Source organism: Pelecanus crispus, chromosome 18 (assembly GCF_030463565.1).
Source record: "Pelecanus crispus isolate bPelCri1 chromosome 18, bPelCri1.pri, whole genome shotgun sequence".
NCBI lineage: Eukaryota > Metazoa > Chordata > Aves > Pelecaniformes > Pelecanidae > Pelecanus > Pelecanus crispus.
This window is the reverse complement of record NC_134660.1, coordinates 4,205,461-4,223,337: the sequence shown is the minus strand read 5'-3', so window position 1 is coordinate 4,223,337 and position 17,877 is coordinate 4,205,461. Positions and strand designations below refer to the sequence as shown.

At 44.5% G+C, this 17,877-nt stretch overlaps 1 protein-coding gene across 3 annotated transcripts in view; it reads left to right on the top strand.

Moving 5' to 3' along the window:
* Positions 1–17,877, top strand: part of TANC2 (tetratricopeptide repeat, ankyrin repeat and coiled-coil containing 2) — a 212,134-nt gene that overhangs the window by 142,201 nt on the left and 52,056 nt on the right. For all 3 annotated transcript variants that reach the window (XM_075722714.1, XM_075722713.1, XM_075722712.1), the window contains 2 exons: positions 5,237–5,518; positions 7,861–7,994. In XM_075722714.1, the coding sequence (XP_075578829.1) occupies positions 5,237–5,518; positions 7,861–7,994 (416 nt within the window). The remainder of the gene's footprint in view (positions 1–5,236; positions 5,519–7,860; positions 7,995–17,877) is intronic.

Genomic DNA, 17,877 nt, shown 5'->3' with positions numbered 1-17,877 from the left:
TCAACAACTAAAACAACTACAAATTCTCTTTGTGTAGCAGAGGGTGACCTACGTGGTAAAGCAGGATGAGCCTTTCTCCGACTTTCCTCTTGCTCGTCTTCAGCCCGATGGCTTTTTTTCAATCATGCGCATAATACAACCAGCTTTGGTTTGATTTAATTGAAGTTTTAAGCCACAAAAAAGAGCCAGGATGGGTATGGTAGGCAGTGTTTCACCATGGGATTTGAATTTATTGCTTGAGCTCTACAGAAGTTTGCACAGTATTTCATCAGCTCTCATGAAAATTTTATGCTACCAGACCTTGTTCTGTCCCACTCCGCACACTAATTTCCAGGGAAAGTATGGGTTTAATTTATGTTAAGATATTATCAGAAATTCTGGGTAATTCTGTGGTACTCTGGCTTAAGTTCTATAAAAACGTTTCATTAAAAAGGAATATAAAACCCAGGAAGTGTTTGACAAATTTTCAAGGATGGGAAGGCATCTTGTTCACATACTTTGATTTTCACAAGTACTGAAGTCAAGTGGCTAATAGAGTTCATCCAAAACGTGTGTGCGCATCCTCACCCCATACTTCTGAACCTTCTCATCCTCTTTTTCAGAGCCCTTTCCATTAGCTTATCCTTTAATTAATTTCTGCCCTGAATGTTGATGCTCTGGTAACAGCCTTCCTTCTCTCTGGTTCTCCTTTCCTTATGATGTGGGGTATTTTTTCAACTCTTTGAAAAGAGTTGAAAAACTCGCCCAGGGCTCTGGGGTCTTTCCCCGGGATCTGTGCCTTGCCTGCCTGTGCCTGGGGACCGCTGGCTGCTGAGGGTTGTAAAATAAATAGTAACGGGAGGATTTTGGCATGGTTCAGCAGACAATATCGGGAATTAATGAGGATCTGGCACATGGCTTGCAGATAGTCAATGACAGTCTTAAATTATTCATCAACGTTTTCGACAGTCCAGCTAGGAAAAGGTTGATGCTTCACTTGTCTTCCAAAGATGGTGTGGTGAAATAAAATGTCTTCTGCTGGCACATGGAGGTGGTTTTGGTGGCTGGTGGGACAAAAAGCGTGTTCTGAGCGCTCATGTCCAAACCAGTGTGGCAGTGAGTGTTTCCTTAATGATGAGACGTTTACCAGCACCCCTGGCCCTCCCGGGAGCCCTGAGATTACGAAGCTTGAGGTTGTGGAACGTCTTGTCAGGAGCAGACGTTTGCTCCGCTCTGGTCCATGACCGCTGGTGTTGGAAGGTCTGGAGGGGCAGGAGGGCTGGGTATGGGTAGATAAGGGGGTATGTCTGTTCCTGGGGTTTTGTTAAACCTTTTTTAGGACAGGATATGCTATTCCCAGGTGACAACCAAGGTGTATATATTCTTGTCTACTCAGATGAAGACCAGTAGGATATCATTTGTCTATTTGGGGTGCTGCAGTCAAAAGTGTAGGTGTCACGCAGCCTCAGAGCCATTTGCACCTCTGAAAAGAAACAAAGATCTGAGTCCGGGTCTCCACCATGTAAAGCAGGAGCTTATTGGATCCCATAGCTTTTATATTTAATCAGTCTTGTCTCTGCATTAGCCCCTGAGACCATTTGGTACCTGTTAGGCTTCTGGCTTTCAGAAGCGCATTATTGTACATTTTCACTCACTAACACAACATATCACGTATATACACGCACGCACAAGTGAAGTAAAGCTGTAGTTTATCAAGCACAAATCTTAGCTTGATGTTTTCCAAATGGAGTCTTTTTATTTTTTTATTTTTATTTAATTTAATTTTCTATATATAGTATTAGCGGCATAACGGAAACAAGAAACTTCCCTTGTCAAGTGCACTGCTGGAACGCTTAATTTGCATCAGTCGGACAACTACAGCTGGTTATCTCTGCCACGGCCATGTGCTGTTGCTCGTGCAATACGCCGTCCTCCGGCGGGGAGCCCGTCAGCCCCGCTGACGCCGAGAGCCAGGCTGGTGCTGCCGCAGCCAGGGGCTACGATGGGGACGCGCGGCCCCGGGGCTGCCTCGGCACCGCCGGCTGCAGCAGCCCCGCTGCCTCATCCCCTCCCACCGCCGGGGATTTTGCTTCTCCGGCATCTTCCCGTGCCAGCACGTCCCGCTGCGCTCGCGTGACAGACCCCAGCAAGGGGAATCAAACGAGCTGCTTGTGAGCTCATGCAATTCAAAAGCCATCTCCACCCTAGGACAGATTTAAAGCACATTCATAATTTTCAAGTGGGCATGAAAACACAGCTTCTGTCTGCAGCATTTTTCTGTATCAGTTAAAAAAAAAAAAAAAAGAAGTTCAAAATACCTAACATTTTTAAATACAAGCTGTTTTCCTTAGCCATATCTGACGTAACAGTAAATCCCAGCCCCTTTATCCACTCTGGTTTAACAGATCAGCTGCCTGCTCAGCTCTGTGCAGGGTTTCAAGGTGATGTGAGCTGTGGGCATGGGCTCAGCGGTTCCCTGGGGAGGGTCCTGGCGCGGGGCCGCAGTCGGGGCCCGGGGCCGCAGTCGGGGTGCGGAGCCACAGTCGGGGCGTGGGGCCGCAGTCGGGGCGTGGGGCCGCAGTCGGGGCGCAGGGCCGCAGTCGGGGCGCGGGGCCGCAGTCGGGGCATGGGGCCGCAGTTGGGCACAGGGCCGCAGTCAGGGTGCGGGGCCGCAGTCGGAGCCCAGGGCCGCAGTCAGGGTGCGGGCCCGGGGCCGCAGTCGGGGTGCGGAGCCACAGTCGGGGCGCGGGGCCTCAGTCGGGGCGCGGGGCCGCAGTCGGGGCGCGGGGCCGCAGTCGGGGCCCAGGGCTGGAGTCGGAGCCCAGGGCCGCAGTCGGTGCGCGGGGCCGCAGTCGGGGCCCGGGGCCGCAGTCGGGGCGCGGGGCCGCAGTCGGGGCCCGGGGCCGCAGTCGGGGTGCGGAGCCACAGTCGGGGCGCGGGGCCGGAGTCGGGGCGCAGGGCCACAGTCAGGGTGCGGGGCCGGAGTCGGGGCCCGGGGCCGCAGTCGGGGCCCAGGGCTGGAGTCGGAGCCCAGGGCCGCAGTCAGGGCGCAGGGCAGCAGTCGGGGCGCGGGGCTGCAGTCGGGGCCCGGGGCCGGAGTCGGGGCGCGGGGCCGGAGTCGGGGCGCAGGGCCGGAGTCGGAGCCCGGGGCCACAGTCGGGGCGCGGGGCCAGAGTTGGGGCGCAGGGCCATAGTCGGGGTGCAGGGCCGCAGTCGGGCACAGGGCCAGGGCGCTGCTGGGCCAGGGCAGCCGGGCTGCGGGGAGCGCTCTGCTGCTGCTGGGCTGGTTCGAGCGAGGGAGGGAGGGAGGCTGGGGGGCTGGGAGGGAACAGGCGCCGGCGTGGTTTGTAGCTTCCAGAGGGATTCGTTGCCCAGCCTGGGAGTGGGGCTCATCCCAAAGCGCAGAGTTTGACACAGCACGCTGGTCTGTTCAAAAAACCATGTGTTTATATTTACAGTAAGATCTTCAGGGTGGTAGCACATCTATAACCTCTTCCTGTGTAGATAAAGCATCCTGCTGTTGTAATTTGATAAACTATTTTCAATGAGTTTAGTACCAAGTCTGGTGCGGTAGCGTTATCTGTACCCCTGAGGCCTTCCGGCCAGGCCGGGAGGTCCGCGTGGGGGTTAAACCACCACCCGCAGGTCCACAGCGGAGGGAGAGCGGGTGAAGAAATGACAGACGTCAGCAGTTGCCAAATGATGTTTGTGCTTTTTAAGTGTCTCGGGGCTTTTAAAACTTCAAAAGAAACAAAATGGTCTCCGCTGGACGCAGCTAATGTAAATGATGGGCGTGTGATCATGCCAAGACATAACGCTGAGCAAACCGATGGGTTTTTTTACTTAAATCCTTCTGCAGCACTGCTCGGGGAACTCCTCCTCTGTGGCTTCATGGGATTTCTTTTAAAATATGTTATGAAGACATCTAGATTTTGTATGGTTGTTTTCATTTGCAGTGTGCCATATGATCTCAAATCAAATTGAATGCAACTTCTGTGATCCACAGTTCAAATTTTCCACCGCTTACCGCATCAGCTTAAATACATGTGTTGAATATCAAGTACGATGCACGTATTGCAGTTGGAAGGTGTGTTCAGAGCTGTCATACCAGGACCAGCTCTGAAATCATGTCCCACAGATGTAGCTCCATCCTCTTAGTCACTTAGCCCCGACTTGAAGGAATTATGTTCTAAAATTCAAAGTTTGCAGCTAAAACACGCAGTGTGACTAACCTCCCCCTGAGTGGGAATCACCTGCTGTCTTTGTGGCCACCTTCTGAAATTTTTTAATTAGGAAACCATTTCGGTGCTGAAGTGGGAAGATCCAGCAGCTGTCTCTGCCAGCACAAAGTGCTTCCATCACTTGTTAAAATTTTTGTAATAGGTTTACGCGTATCGTCTCCCAGTTAACGCATCTCATAGGCAGAACGCACCATATGAGTTGGTCTTTTTAATCACATCTTTGCACTGGATCTGTGCATAGCTGTTACTCTTTTTAGGTGTGCATTCCCTAGATAGCTTGTGCCAAATGGAAAGATCAGCAAATACCCTCTCCCTCCACCCCGCAATGTTCCTGAAAAAGTTTCAAGGCTGGTTTGGATTTAGTTGTACATTTTATTATAATCTAATGCATTAAAAAAATGGGAAAAGTAACACGATCGCTATCCATGTGATATGTTGGGGAGGTATTTCTTGCACTCCTTGTTAATTTTACGTTGCTTGCAGCACCGCTTGTCCTTGTGAGAAGAGAAGACGTTCTAATTGCCATACAGGAAAATCCTATCAGCGATCTGGTTTCATTTATATACTTTAGAAGAGTTGAAATAACTTTGCTTAGATTGATTTAACACTTCTAAGTGCTAATGTGCTCCTTGGATTGAACAAGTGAACAGACATACATCTATATATTGAACAGACATACAGTACTGTGTCGCAGGGGTAGCTGCCTTGGAAAGCGTACCGTTCTGCTTGTGGCAGGGCCTTTAATTATGGAGACTTTAAGCAAGAAATTTCATTTCTCCAGCTACACTTTCCCTAGCTGTAAACTACTTCTTCCTGTAAAATTCTCTGAACTCCTTTGGTGGAAAAAGCTATGAATGAGCCAGATGCTTTTAACAACAAACCTGTGGGTAATAAACAAGCTTGTATTTTTTTCACCTTTTGCAATGAAAAGATTTCTAAGGAAGATTAAACAGCAATTTCCGAACTATAGTTTTACTGTTATGTTTATGTTCTTTCCCTGTTTTTCTTCTCTGTAGTACGCTTCGCACCTTATAGACCTCCTGACATCTCTCTGAAACCACTGCTCTTCGAGGTGCCCAGCATCACCACCGAGTCCGTCTTCGTTGGCCGGGACTGGGTGTTCCACGAGATAGATGCGCAGCTGCAGAGTTCAAACGCCAGTGTCAACCGAGGCGTAGTGATCGTTGGGAACATTGGGTTTGGAAAAACCGCCATCATCTCCAGACTGGTTGCGCTCAGCTGCCATGGCACACGTATGAGACAGATTGCTTCTGATAGCCCACATGCCTCTCCGAAACGTAAGTACAGCAGTACACGGATCTTCAACAATCAGAGACCTTTTCCATCAACTTTTATAATGGTTTTGGCTGAAAAGATCCTATTCCTCTTCAGGCCTAAGAAAGCAGCTTAGTCTTTTTTGCCAAGCAAAGGAAGCACCTGTCAGCAATATTTATACTGCTCCAGTTCCAAATCTACTTTCTGAAGAGTCAAAATAGTCTGTCTCTTATATCTCTGACTTAGAAACATCACGGATTTTCTCTGATTGGGAAGACTCCAATTTTAATTGCCAATATTCTATTATTACAAATCCATGCCAGTGCATTTTCCTTCCCATATGATTTGTTTATCTCAGTTTATCGTGATATAAATGCTTAGGGTGGGTTGCAAGCCCATGTAGGCTTGGCACCCAGGATTGCTCTACCTCGTGTGGTCCCATCCAATTCACATCACTCTGTGCTGACATGTTTGCAGGTGGGGATGACAACATTTTAAAATCATTCAGCTCTCAGTAAGTGAATAAGACAGGACTAAAAATACTGGGTTAGATACCTAAAGGTGTCTTTAAGGATCTAGGTCACTGTATCTCAGTGAAATTGTAGTTAAATCTGTTTACTGGAATCCGGTGCTCTTAGCCATGTTGAAATATCTGAAATGTCACCAAATGTTGGCATGTTGAATAGTGTCACTTGTCAGAGCTAAATGAACAATGTGTAGTGAAAGGCAGGGCTTGTTGCTATATTTTAACTGCAGCTCTGCAGTGCACCAACTGTATGTCTCCTCAGTCTGCTTAGAGGGATTGTGGAGATTAAAGAGACTACTGTGCTTAACTGTTTCCAGACTAAAAGCTTGGATATTTCAAAAGAGAAAGTGCCCTGCATCTTTCATGCACAAAGGGCAAAGATCCTTGGTCGCACCTAACACGCTGTAGGTTAGTTTGCACTCTGGTTTGTCCATGAAGTTGAAAGCTGAGTGATTCCTTGGTGTTAGTTATCGGGATGGAGATCCTCAGGATCAATCAACTAATTTGACTGTATTTCCTAAAGAGATCACAAGTCCTAGTCTAGCAGTAGAGGATAATAATTATTCTGCAAACTTCTTTGATGTTTTTCTTTCACATGCTGGAAAAAAAAAAATCTATTATGCTTAGTAAAAGCTATGTTTAATAATAAATGGTAATCAGGTGACCTGACTATACTACAGCAGTTGTGCTATCAGCATTAGTAAATGGGTATAAATACAGCCTCGTAGTCTTAATTCCTGTCTCTTACAGATAATACAGGTGAAGGTGGTGTTGCATGCTCAAAATCAAGAATGTGTATCATTGCTAATAGATTCAGGGTTTAATTATGCAGGCAGTAGTCATCCTCCTTTGTTGTTTGCCATTAAATGGGTCATTGTTTGCATTATGATTTCAAGTCAAGCTCAAGGATGCATTGCAGCAATCCATTCAGGAAAATCCTCTTCTAGTACAGACTGCGCTTAAGAGGACAGTTGCTTTTAAAACGGTCCTAAAATAAAGAAATTGGTAATTACACATCATCAAGTACTGCATGTCTTAGTGTCATGCAAAAATACTCTGTATGAGTACCTACAAGTGTAAAAATGAGTGGTTTGAAAATGTTATCTACAAAGGCTAGGTGAAAGGACTGCTGTAGCAAGCTACTGGTAAAGGCAGTTTCTGCTTTGCCAGGCAAAAGAACTGGCTAAAATGCAATAGGCAGCAGTTAAACTTGACAGAGGTGATTCCAGTATAATTCATTATTTGCTTGCAAGCCTTTTCCAGATCCTGGTGCTACTCCTGCTTCTCTCCCTCTGATCACATTAAGGGCCTTCAGATAGATTAGCTACGGCTCTCCATTTATTTATGTTATAAAATAGTTACATAATTCAGAAAAATTGTCTTTCTCCACTGAAGGAGGACTCGGAACCAAATTAACCAGCGATTGTTCATAATGAGGGAAGATCTGTGGGCAGAACTGCGGAGTAGGAGACCACTGCGCTAAAATACACCAAACTTGAGGATAGAGCATACCTTCAAGAGTGCACAATTCACTTAATTATTGTGATTATTTTAAAGTCTATGAAATTACAGTGGAGAAGATGAGTAAAACAAGTTCAATGCTTTATCTTAGTGGTCTTTCTCAAAAGTGCTGCTTCTAAAAGAAGTTTCTTGGGGAGCCTCTGGCCTGGCTGGACGGTGTCACAGTCTCTTGCTGCCTGAAATCCTAACCAGAGCATTTGTGGAAAGTATTTTAACTGCCATGCATGACCTGCTAGAAAACAGCAGCTGCCTAGTCTGTAATAATAATGTTGGTCGTGCTTGTCCTGTAGCAATTCATAACCTCTTTCCTTGGGACAGATGTGGATGCAAACCGAGAGCTGCCCTTAACCCAGCCACCTTCTGCTCACTCGTCAATCACCAGCGGGAGCTGCCCGGGGACTCCCGAAATGCGCCGGCGCCAGGAAGAGGCCATGCGGAGACTTGCTTCACAGGTACGGAAACATTCATCTCAGGATTTTTTTTTGGGTCCTGGGAAAATGTCAGTTTTAATGGAACCTGTTGGAAGGTCTCCTGCCTTACACTTGGTGCGCTGGAAAATGTGTGCATTCAAATGCTTACTGGGAGAGCCTAGAGAAAAACTTCTGGAACAAGTTTTATTACCCTAGGAAAGTTATTTCTGTAAAATGAAATTCCCATTACATCAAATACACTCCCCTTCTACTCTGAGAGTTTATCTTTCCCAGCCATCGTACTTCATCCTTACAAATGTTATGATATGACATAGTTACCAGAATAATTGTAATTTTTCTTCAACGGTGAAAACAAAATTGCCGAGTGTTTGACCAGAGTTTCATTTTGAAAAGAGCAGGTATCATACGGTGGGTAAAAGTGCAGACTGTGAGTGTTACTGCTGTGTGTGCGCTTAGGCATTTTTTGGAAAAGTCTACAAAACAGATCATAGCCTTTTGAGCGATACACAAATCGTTTGCTGCTGTGGCAGGAGTGGATTGTATATAACACTATCACTTACTGTAGGTGAGATTTACAGCTTCAATTTTATTGTGTTACTGAGATTTAGCCCTACTTTGGTGGTGGTGGGAAGGTGCCATTATACTGCTTTGAAATCCGAGGAGCTTGCTCCTCCTACACCTTTTGAGAGGATGTGAGCAGTTAATGCTTTCCTGTTGCCTGCTCCCACTTTGGAGAGGAAAACATCAAGCAAAATCTTTGTTCTAAATTATTGCCAGGATGTGTTTTGCTTGGCTTTTTGTGCCAGATACTGTCTTGTCCTATCTGCTTTCTGCTGCACCCAGATGGCAAGGCAGAGAGCGTGTGATATCTGTGTAAATAAATATTAAGACTTGATACTCATGGAGGTCTTGAAAAGAATGCAATGGCCAGGTCTGCTTTTGTTAAGGACACATTAGTCATCGTATTCTTTGCAAATCTTAAGCATTACAGACTACCAGAAAGGCCAGTAAAGTGTGCTATCTCTGCTTAAAATACCTCATCTATCTCAACTTTCTTCCCCTGAGTGCTTAAGTAATCCTGCTGGATACGTAATTGATAAATGGATACGGTTTTAGCTTCGGTTTCCTCCTGAAAAAGGTAAGGGATATGACTCTTTCAAACAGCGTGTCACATCCACTGCATAGATCATGCGCTGAAGCTTTTTTTGCATCTCTGATCACTGGAGAAAAGAGCGAGAAACAATTTTTATAGCCAAAAATAAAGTAAAAATATGTTGTTATACCTTGGCTGCAGACCCCTTTAGGGAAAGGGATTTAAAGCCCTGCTCATCCCCTAGCCAAATTTTTTTTGCAAAACAAATCCTGTGTTTTCTGGTCAGAACATAACAAATGAGTTAGGAAGTCCTACCTCTTGTGCTAGCAGCAGGATTACAGATATTTAGTATGATTGTTAATCTCCCAATAAATCTCAATTACTGTAAATGTAGGCAGATTCCAGAAATAACTGTCACCAGCTTCCAAATGTTAAGTCTTTATGAAAAGATCAGTGCCAAGGCTGATGAGTTGACCTTAGAGTACTTGGAATCGCTTCTTCCACCCGAATAGCTGACACAGCATGCGAAACTTCTGAAAAGCTCTGTGCTGTTTAGCAAACAGTTCCTGGGATGAGTCAGAGCAGCAGCGGCATGGCTTAATTCAGCATTGGGAGACCTTGGGTCTGTTCCCAGCTTTGCTGTTAGCCTTGTTGGGATCCTTGGAGACCAGCATGTCATCTGCCTGCCTCCGTTTCCCTGCCTATTAAAAGAAAAGTGATCCATGCAGATAATGGTCCTTTGATACCTGAAGTTGGAAGGAATGCGTAAGTAGATGTTACTTGGTTTTCTCAGTTTGGAAGAGCAGTTGTCTTCCAGGTGGTGCTGCATTGTGTGCCTGGACGAAGCCATGCACTGAAATAAAGCATGCCCTTAAATCCTGATTAAGAGCTTCATTTCCTACCACAAAGGGAAGTTTTTCTGAAAGCATAGGAGTGGTTTTGGTCTGTTTGATTCTTTTTTTTTTTTTTTTTTTTTTTTTTTTCTTTTCTTTGAGCTCCATTTTCCTGCTGGTGATTCTTGATCATAAACAACCATTCTGCTTTTATTGCATCAGAGCCTTTTCTAAAACTACTGTGCAGCGTATTACAAACAGTAAGTTTGATGGATTATCAAGCCTCAGGAAGGGAAATAAAGGCAAATAAAATGGTTTAGGATGTTTGTCAGATTGATAGCTGGAAGTCGTGTGCCTAGTGCACTCTTAGTAACCTCCTGAGTAGTACAACTCAGCATCACCACTGATGAATACTTGCTGTCAACAGCAGATAAATCGATTTGCTTAGAAAGAACCATGCCGTATGATGTCCTCCTAGATAAAACAAACACTGACTGTTCCACCCCAGCTGTGGTTTTTGAAGTCTCTGAGTGACGCTGGGAGAAAAAGGATTACTGACCTGGCAACAGAATTGAAAATCCATTAAAATAATAGCGTTGAGCTCTTTGTTCTGTGTGCGATCGCCTCATTCAGAAACTCGATCACACGCATCTAACTTGCCTTTGAGAGATCATGAGAATTTGTTGTTCATAAGAGGCTTTGAAGATGCTGAACTGTTAAACAGAGCAAATACACTGAATGTCTTGGTAGACAATAGTAAAAATAGTTGGTTAAAATAATTTAGCTACCTATCAGAATGTCTGATACCACATTCTCCAACAGGCATTCTTGGGGACAGTTTAGGAAAACCCTTCACATAGATAAGCTAAAGGCTTTCCAAAGTCTAATCTAAAAAAGAAAAGAACAAAAAAAAAAAAAAAAGGTGAAATGTCCTTTGGTGCAGGAGGAAGGGAGAAAAGAGCAGCATATTCCTGTATCAGTAGCTGTGGAATAAAAAAAGAATTGCTGATGGCCTACTTAAAACAGTTTTTGTTCAACTGGCTGAAGAAAGAAGAGCCCAAGGAAGTGAAGACTGACCTGTAGGTTAGTCTGGTTGGAAAGTTCCTGGACATGCATGTTTTATAGTTGCATTAAGACTAGAGTCATAACTCAAGTAGGGAAGAAAGTGTTGACAGTGATGGACAACCACAATTGTCAGGAATATTTCAGGAGATGTATGAAACATATGTGAGGAGCTAGATGAAGCTATGTGCAGATGTTCCACCTCTGCTTGCGCTGAGCAGAGTGGGATGTTTTCAGGTTGTGCTGTGGTCATTGTGCTAGAGAAATGCAGATCATTATGAAAGCGGATTAATAATATACTGAAAGGCTTCAGTAATGGTTGGCGCAGGCTCCAGAATGCTAGTGGGAAGCACGCTGTCCCTCTCACCCACTCCGTTCCTTCTGAAAATGTCACTTATCCCAAAACTCAGAAGTTGTGTGTTTATGATGACAGAAATGAAAGGTGAACAGTTGCTTTTCCTCCTCTGGATTATTCAGGGTTGTACTTTTCTGTCTGTTTTTCATGCTGTAAGTTCTTGGGGGCAAGGGTTGCTTTTAGCTCTTGCTGTCAGAGATGAACAAATCATTAATTTTAGAAATACGTAACTGAAGACTGCCTAGCAGGAGCTCCACTCACTGTCGCTCCAGCTTCCTTGCCATGCTGGAAAAGAGCATTATTTCATTGTGTTCTTAGGGAGCAATTTGAAGTCGTCCATGATTTCTAGTTCAGTATTCGTCAGCAAACTAATGGAGAAGAAAAATGCTTAGAAATGAGGCAATTTAGAAAACCAGTATCAGGTGTGATTTTTCTCCTGCAAAAACTGCACCAGGAAACAAGCTGTATCCAACTGGTTCAGGAATTACCTGAATTTATCCTCATGGGTGGGTCCTAGGAGGAGAAAACCATCAAAAACAGGGCAAAATTCCCTTCCTCTCAGACTCTGGCAGGCAGCTGTTGAGGTTTCTCATGTCTCAGTCCCTCTCATTGGAAATTGAGTCTTTTGCCATTCGAGTACCAATCATGGTAGGGTTGGATACTTTTCAGCGTTTACAGTAGTTTCTTCCTGAAAGAATGAGAGAAAACAAGGAGCTTGAAATTGCGATTGCTCTGTTCCTTTTGTCATTTCTCTTCCTAACAGCCCATCTCACTGGGATTTTGTAAGTGGAGACAGAGTGATTCTGCCTAGCAGAGAAAATACTGGAGGTACAGTAATGCCTTTGTGTAACTTACCTGGAGCATCACCTCAGTCTGCTCTGACTGTCCTGTTCCAGCTCCTGGTGATCATTTTGGATGTCTCGAGGGAGAATATTTTTAACAGGGAAAGATCAAAATCTTGCTGTCACACCAGGGTCATGTTCAAGGTTGTGGTTGGCATTGTGTTGAGGGCTGTTATTTAGACAGGGGAAGAAGCCTGCCAGGAAACTTGCGGCATCAAGAGGTAAATGCCTTGCCTTCCATTTCCTTGCAAGGAAATATTAAGTATATGGCAATGTTAATAGCTTCTTAGCAGAGGTTTCTGTGAATCTATTTCCTAATTTTAAAGGTAACATTGATCCTCTTGCTGGGAACTGAGCTGGCACAAGCCTCTTTTTTCCCTTTCACTCACGGGCTTCTCCTGCCTCTGAGGAGTTGCCAAGGCAGTGGCTGCTGATGGGCTTCCCACCAGTCACAGTGAGGAACGTGGGGACGTGTGTCAGACCCCAACTCTCAACAGTGGAGTTCGGAGCTGTCCTTGCTGGGGAAGTTTCTCTGCAGCTTTTCCTCCATCCCTGGTCTCAGCAGGGTTCGTACTGTAGGGTTTGTACTGGAGCGTGGAGTAGAGAGACCTGCAGGGAAGGAGGACAAAAGAGGTTGTCTTGCCAGATCTGGCAAACTCTCAAAAGTCATGAATAAAACTACTCACATTGCAACACCCATCTTGACACTTGCAAATAAAACATAAGCATTTCTGGCAAAACTGCTTGGTTAGTCTTTTGTTTTAATATATATGCATGTATTATGGAAATAAGTTTGCAGGATTCCTGAATTTATTTCAAGTCTGCCCTCCGACAATGAACAGACTGCCAGTTTTTCTGCAATGCCAACAAGTCAAGCTAGACTTGGCTCCTTCGCTGTGATAGATGCATACCAGCTTTCCTGGTGAGCTAGCTACGTATAGCTGAATACGTAGCTTCGTGTAACTTAAACCTATCTACTGTTGTTTAGGGCTTGTAAACATATTGCCTGATATCACGGAACGATGGTAAGGTGAAACTGAAAAAAAAAAAAGTTGTGAATATGAACAGTAAGGTTTTTAAACCTAAGATCCCATAAAAAGGCAGTACTCCACACCTCTCCCATGTTGCGCCATGTTTTTTCTGCCTTTGTTCTGTTTCATTTTTCATCCATTAAAATAATTCTTGACTTGACTTGCTCTGGCCAGAGGAGGTGAGTGACCATCACTAAGTCATTGCTGTCCTTGCAGTGCTGCCTTTCTGGGTCCAAATGATGCCGGGCAACGTATAACTTGGGCTTACGCATCTCAGCTGGAGCATGACCTTGCTTGTCCAGAACTGGTCCTTCACCTCAGAGAAATGAAATGAGAGGCTTTCCCACCCACCCTGGCCTGTGCTGAAAAATACTGACCCAGAGAGACGTGTCCTAGGTGACCTTTGCCTTTTAGCAAGGGGCACCAGCCCCGTTCAGAGGTTCGATTGCCCAAGGTGAGAGCAGCTCAGCTCAAAAGCAGCAGCCTGGACTGTGTCCCCTCTGGTTAGGGTCACTTCCCCATTTTCCCTGAAGGTTCTATCCTTTACTCACAGAGAATTTTAATGGATTGCTACACAGTTTCAAATAACCCATTGAACAGCTATATTCTTTGGGTTTCTGGATGCTGTGTGTGGTTGCTTGTGGTAGCAGCACTTAAACAAATGGACCTGAAAGCCAGCTTTGCTGCGCTAATGGGTTGTACCCTACGTAGAGCAGCTGGTGGAGGAGCTGCACGCCCATTGCATTAGCGCGCTCGGCTGATGCTGAGCACGGCTGGTGGCTTCAGAGGCTCTTCCCCCCTCCATCCTCCAAGCCGTAAGCCAAAGTGTCGTTGCTGCAGGCGTGTAAAAAGAAAGGGAGTACTCCTACCTTATGCAGAGGTGGAGGGATTCATTACTTCTGAGCCTTGATGCCCTGCGACACTAATGAGCTTAGAGGGCATTTACTGGCGTACTCAGCTATGTAAAAGTAATGAACGTTCCCAGTAAACTGGGTCGCCACATACGTGCACAGTCATGTGCGATGGATAAAATACAGCAGTGCTGATTTCCATTTACATTATTACAACCAACGTTACGCCTGGCAAATGGCATTTTGGCAGGTAAAAACATTACACTGAATTTATTTGAAGCTATTTTGTATGGGTCAAAAAGAGATAAATCTTACTAGGTGCGGAAATACGGTTAAAATACAATGTTGAACCCTTTGAAGAGCACTGGAGGAACCAGGGTGTTGCTGTGAGCTCAGAGATAAGCAAGGTTGGCCCTTTTAGGGGGGTTGGCAGAATGGCCTCCTTGCGCGACACGCTTACAGAAGGAAACCGAGACAGATCACACCAGAGGCGTGATGTCAAAGGAACGCTGCTAATGGAAGATACTCTTTTTCACAAATAGTGCCAGAGAACTGCTTAAAATTGGCCTGTCCTATTAAGTAAAAATAACTTATTTCCCTTGAGCCATCTTCAGCCCCGCTGTCTCCTTTGATGTTCACACTGTCCTTCCAGTCTTTCCCATATTACTGTTACCTCCTGCCTCTCCTGACATACCATCTTCTCCCCCTTCTCTCTCTTTTTCTTTTCCCCACTGCACAGTTCAGTCTCTTCTCTCCCTCTGTACTTTATAGGTGATATACAATCTCTTTTGCGCCTCTTCTTTTTTTCTGCTCTCTCTGCCCTCTCCAGCCTCTTCTTCCTGCTGCTTTCATGCAGCTGGCCCCAGCCTCATCCACTGGTGTTTTCTATTATCCTTGGAACAGCTGTTTTGCTTTTAACACGCACATGTCTTCCTTTTTCTTCCAGCAGCTGTTTTCATAGGTCCTGACCTATATGAGGAGATCTCCCTTTTTTTTCTCATTTCATGGAATGCTTCCATGCCTGATCAGCTGAGCCAAAATCCCTTTCAGGTTGGGCAAATACAAGTGCCAGTGTAGTACAAGCCAGATGAAATTGGTAGCTTGGCCTTCGAGATCTGGGGTGCAGTTTGCATGGCCGTGATTTAGAAAAGCATTTTGGCGTGGGGAGGAGAACTGCAGGAAAGGTGTACGGCATCTGCATGTCAGGATGGGACACTGTTGCCAAGTCCTGCATCCAAGAAAGGGGTGGGTGAAGGAGTGAACCCGATTGGAAGGACAGTGGAAAGGGTGGTAGGAAGGTGAAGGTTACGTGAGGCTGGATGAAGGGAGAAATGGAAGTGGTTGTGGCAGAGAGAGTGGCATGGCTGGTGGTGGAAAGGTTGGGAGAAGAGACTCCTGAAGACCTATTGGATTTAACACCTGAAGAGAATATGAATAATGTCTTTCATAATTCTGCTTTAGCAGTTAAGAAGATGAAGTTTGTGTCATTTCTGGGTAAATGAGAGCTTTGGTGCTCCTTGACCCCAATTCAGGAGAGAATGGGGTCACGTTGAACGTTGGCCATGATCTCTTAGAGGCAGTGCTCTCTGCCTTCGTCCGCGTCTGGTGTTTCTCAAGCCTTGTAACACATAATTAATGTTTGAAACAATTGGCTACCAAAAAGCTCATGATAAATGTACTACTTTGGTGTGTAGCCAGCTAGAGTCTCCAAATCATTTTAGGAGAGGAGGTAATCATTGGAAGTAAAATATGCACCATACAAGTGTGAATTATTTTGAAGCTCCCTTTCAAGCCAGAAAGGAAATTATACAAGTTTGTAACTTTTGGCATTTGATATTTAATATGAACAACATAATGCCTTGGTTTCTCAGTGTAGAGTCACTCAACTTGTTGAAACTGCATTCTCAACCCTTACAAAAATGACATAAACAGATATTTTGAACAGTTCTCTTGATCTAGGTGTTACTTTTCCCATCCTTTGTGGTAATCCACTTCTCTTGCGTTAGGGTTGCTTATAGGTGTTGTATACTTACTGTTTGCAATCCAGTGATTTAAATTCAATCAAACTTTAGAGCAAGGAATTTTTCAACTTCCAACTTCATAAATATTTAACAAACCCAATAGCTGAAATAAAGGTTTCAAAGTTTTGGAAGTCCAATTTAGTGTTTATAGTGTTTTGTGCTGTGGGATGACAAAGTTCAAATTGAAACTATGATTAGAAAAATTATGCTTTGAATTGTATCAGGCAAAACTAAATGTTTCCTGGTGACAACATCCAGGCTTGCCCATACTTTTGGAAGAGCATGCTGTTCCCTGGTGATTTCATTTATTGTAACAGAGTTTCTAGATAGAATTAAATGTTTAATTCAAGGATTTTGTTTATCATGAGAGATGGTTGGAACTTTTTCAAGCAATTTTTTTTAAAGCAAAGTAGTTCGATTTATGGAAAATGAAGCTTTTATTGCGAGCATATCTTTTTCAATGAAAAGTTTATTTCCAGGCTATACAAGTTCTTATTTTTATTTCTTGGACATACTACTTGGCTTGTCCAGCCAAGCAAAAGGAGGAGAGACTAATAACACCCCAGAATTACATTTAATGTACAGAGTGGTCATTTCAGATGTAGAGCAAGGTCTGGACATGGTCTCCTGTATCTTAGAAGAGAATCCTAAGCAGTGGAGGTGGTAATCCATCTCTCTTGCTGGATCCTTGAGCAATAGATAAAGTATATAAAGTGAAATAATTGGAAAGAGACCTTCCCCAGAGCATTAGTGGCCGTATATTAAGGGCATTCACCTAATACGGGGGAGAAAACAGGATTTGAATCTATTGGGCATGACCCTGTCCACACCAACGCGTTGGTTGTCCTGAAGTCTCTTTCATTCACTTTTCACATTAACCTCAGTCTCATTCCCAAGAGTAGAGCAGGGAGATGCTTTGAAACCTTGAAAAGTTTTACAGGATGATAAAACTGTTTCCCACCCAACTCTGGTTGTGTAAGTGAGGAGCCTGATTTCTAGCACCAGGCTCAGCTTGCGGCACTGGCTTTTGGCAGTCTCTCTTTGATTTGAAGATAGAGAAAATGTCACGGAGAATAAATAACATCAAGCTGAAATTTTGGCGCAGTTGCATTTCAGAGAACATTGTAATGCCTTTCCTTTGGTTGCCTTTCCAAAATCTTCCTTGCTTGCTGGTTTAGCTTCAGGTCCACCTATTAAGCATTGCATTTATCCTACTGTTTTAGACTTAGTCAATAAACCAGTAAATCCAGCACCAGCATCAAGAATGTACCTGAAGGGGCTTAAGTTAATTGAGTTGTAACTCTATGACCCAGTACCTAGCAGTGACCATTCCCTTAATGGGTATTAGGTATGTCCCCTTTTCCATGATGTGGCTCTTTAGATTCCTGGAAGAAGTTAATTGGCCTCTTGTAAAAAGGAGACTTTATTTTTGTGTCTACACACCTACTGTGTAGGAATAAGAGCTCTGCGTCCAGCAGTTTGGTTTCTGTTACTGGGAACCTGATATCAAGGGACGGCCGCTTAAGAACTTTATACTGTGGAATCCACAAGTTATAATCCCTAAATAAATAGGATTGTTGAAAAGAAATCACTACCTTTATTATTACTTTACCCAGCGCTGTTCTCTAAGGGACTATGTTGTATTTTAACTGGCTGGTAGGAAAAATTCTGTTAGGAATTTGGAAGTATCCATTAAAGCTTAGGCACATGTATTAGGGCTTGATGCTTGAAATAACAGCCTAGCTTTATCGTCACTGTATGCATCACACCTCATTTTGACTGTGAAAGGAAATTATTGCATTATACCCCATTGGTA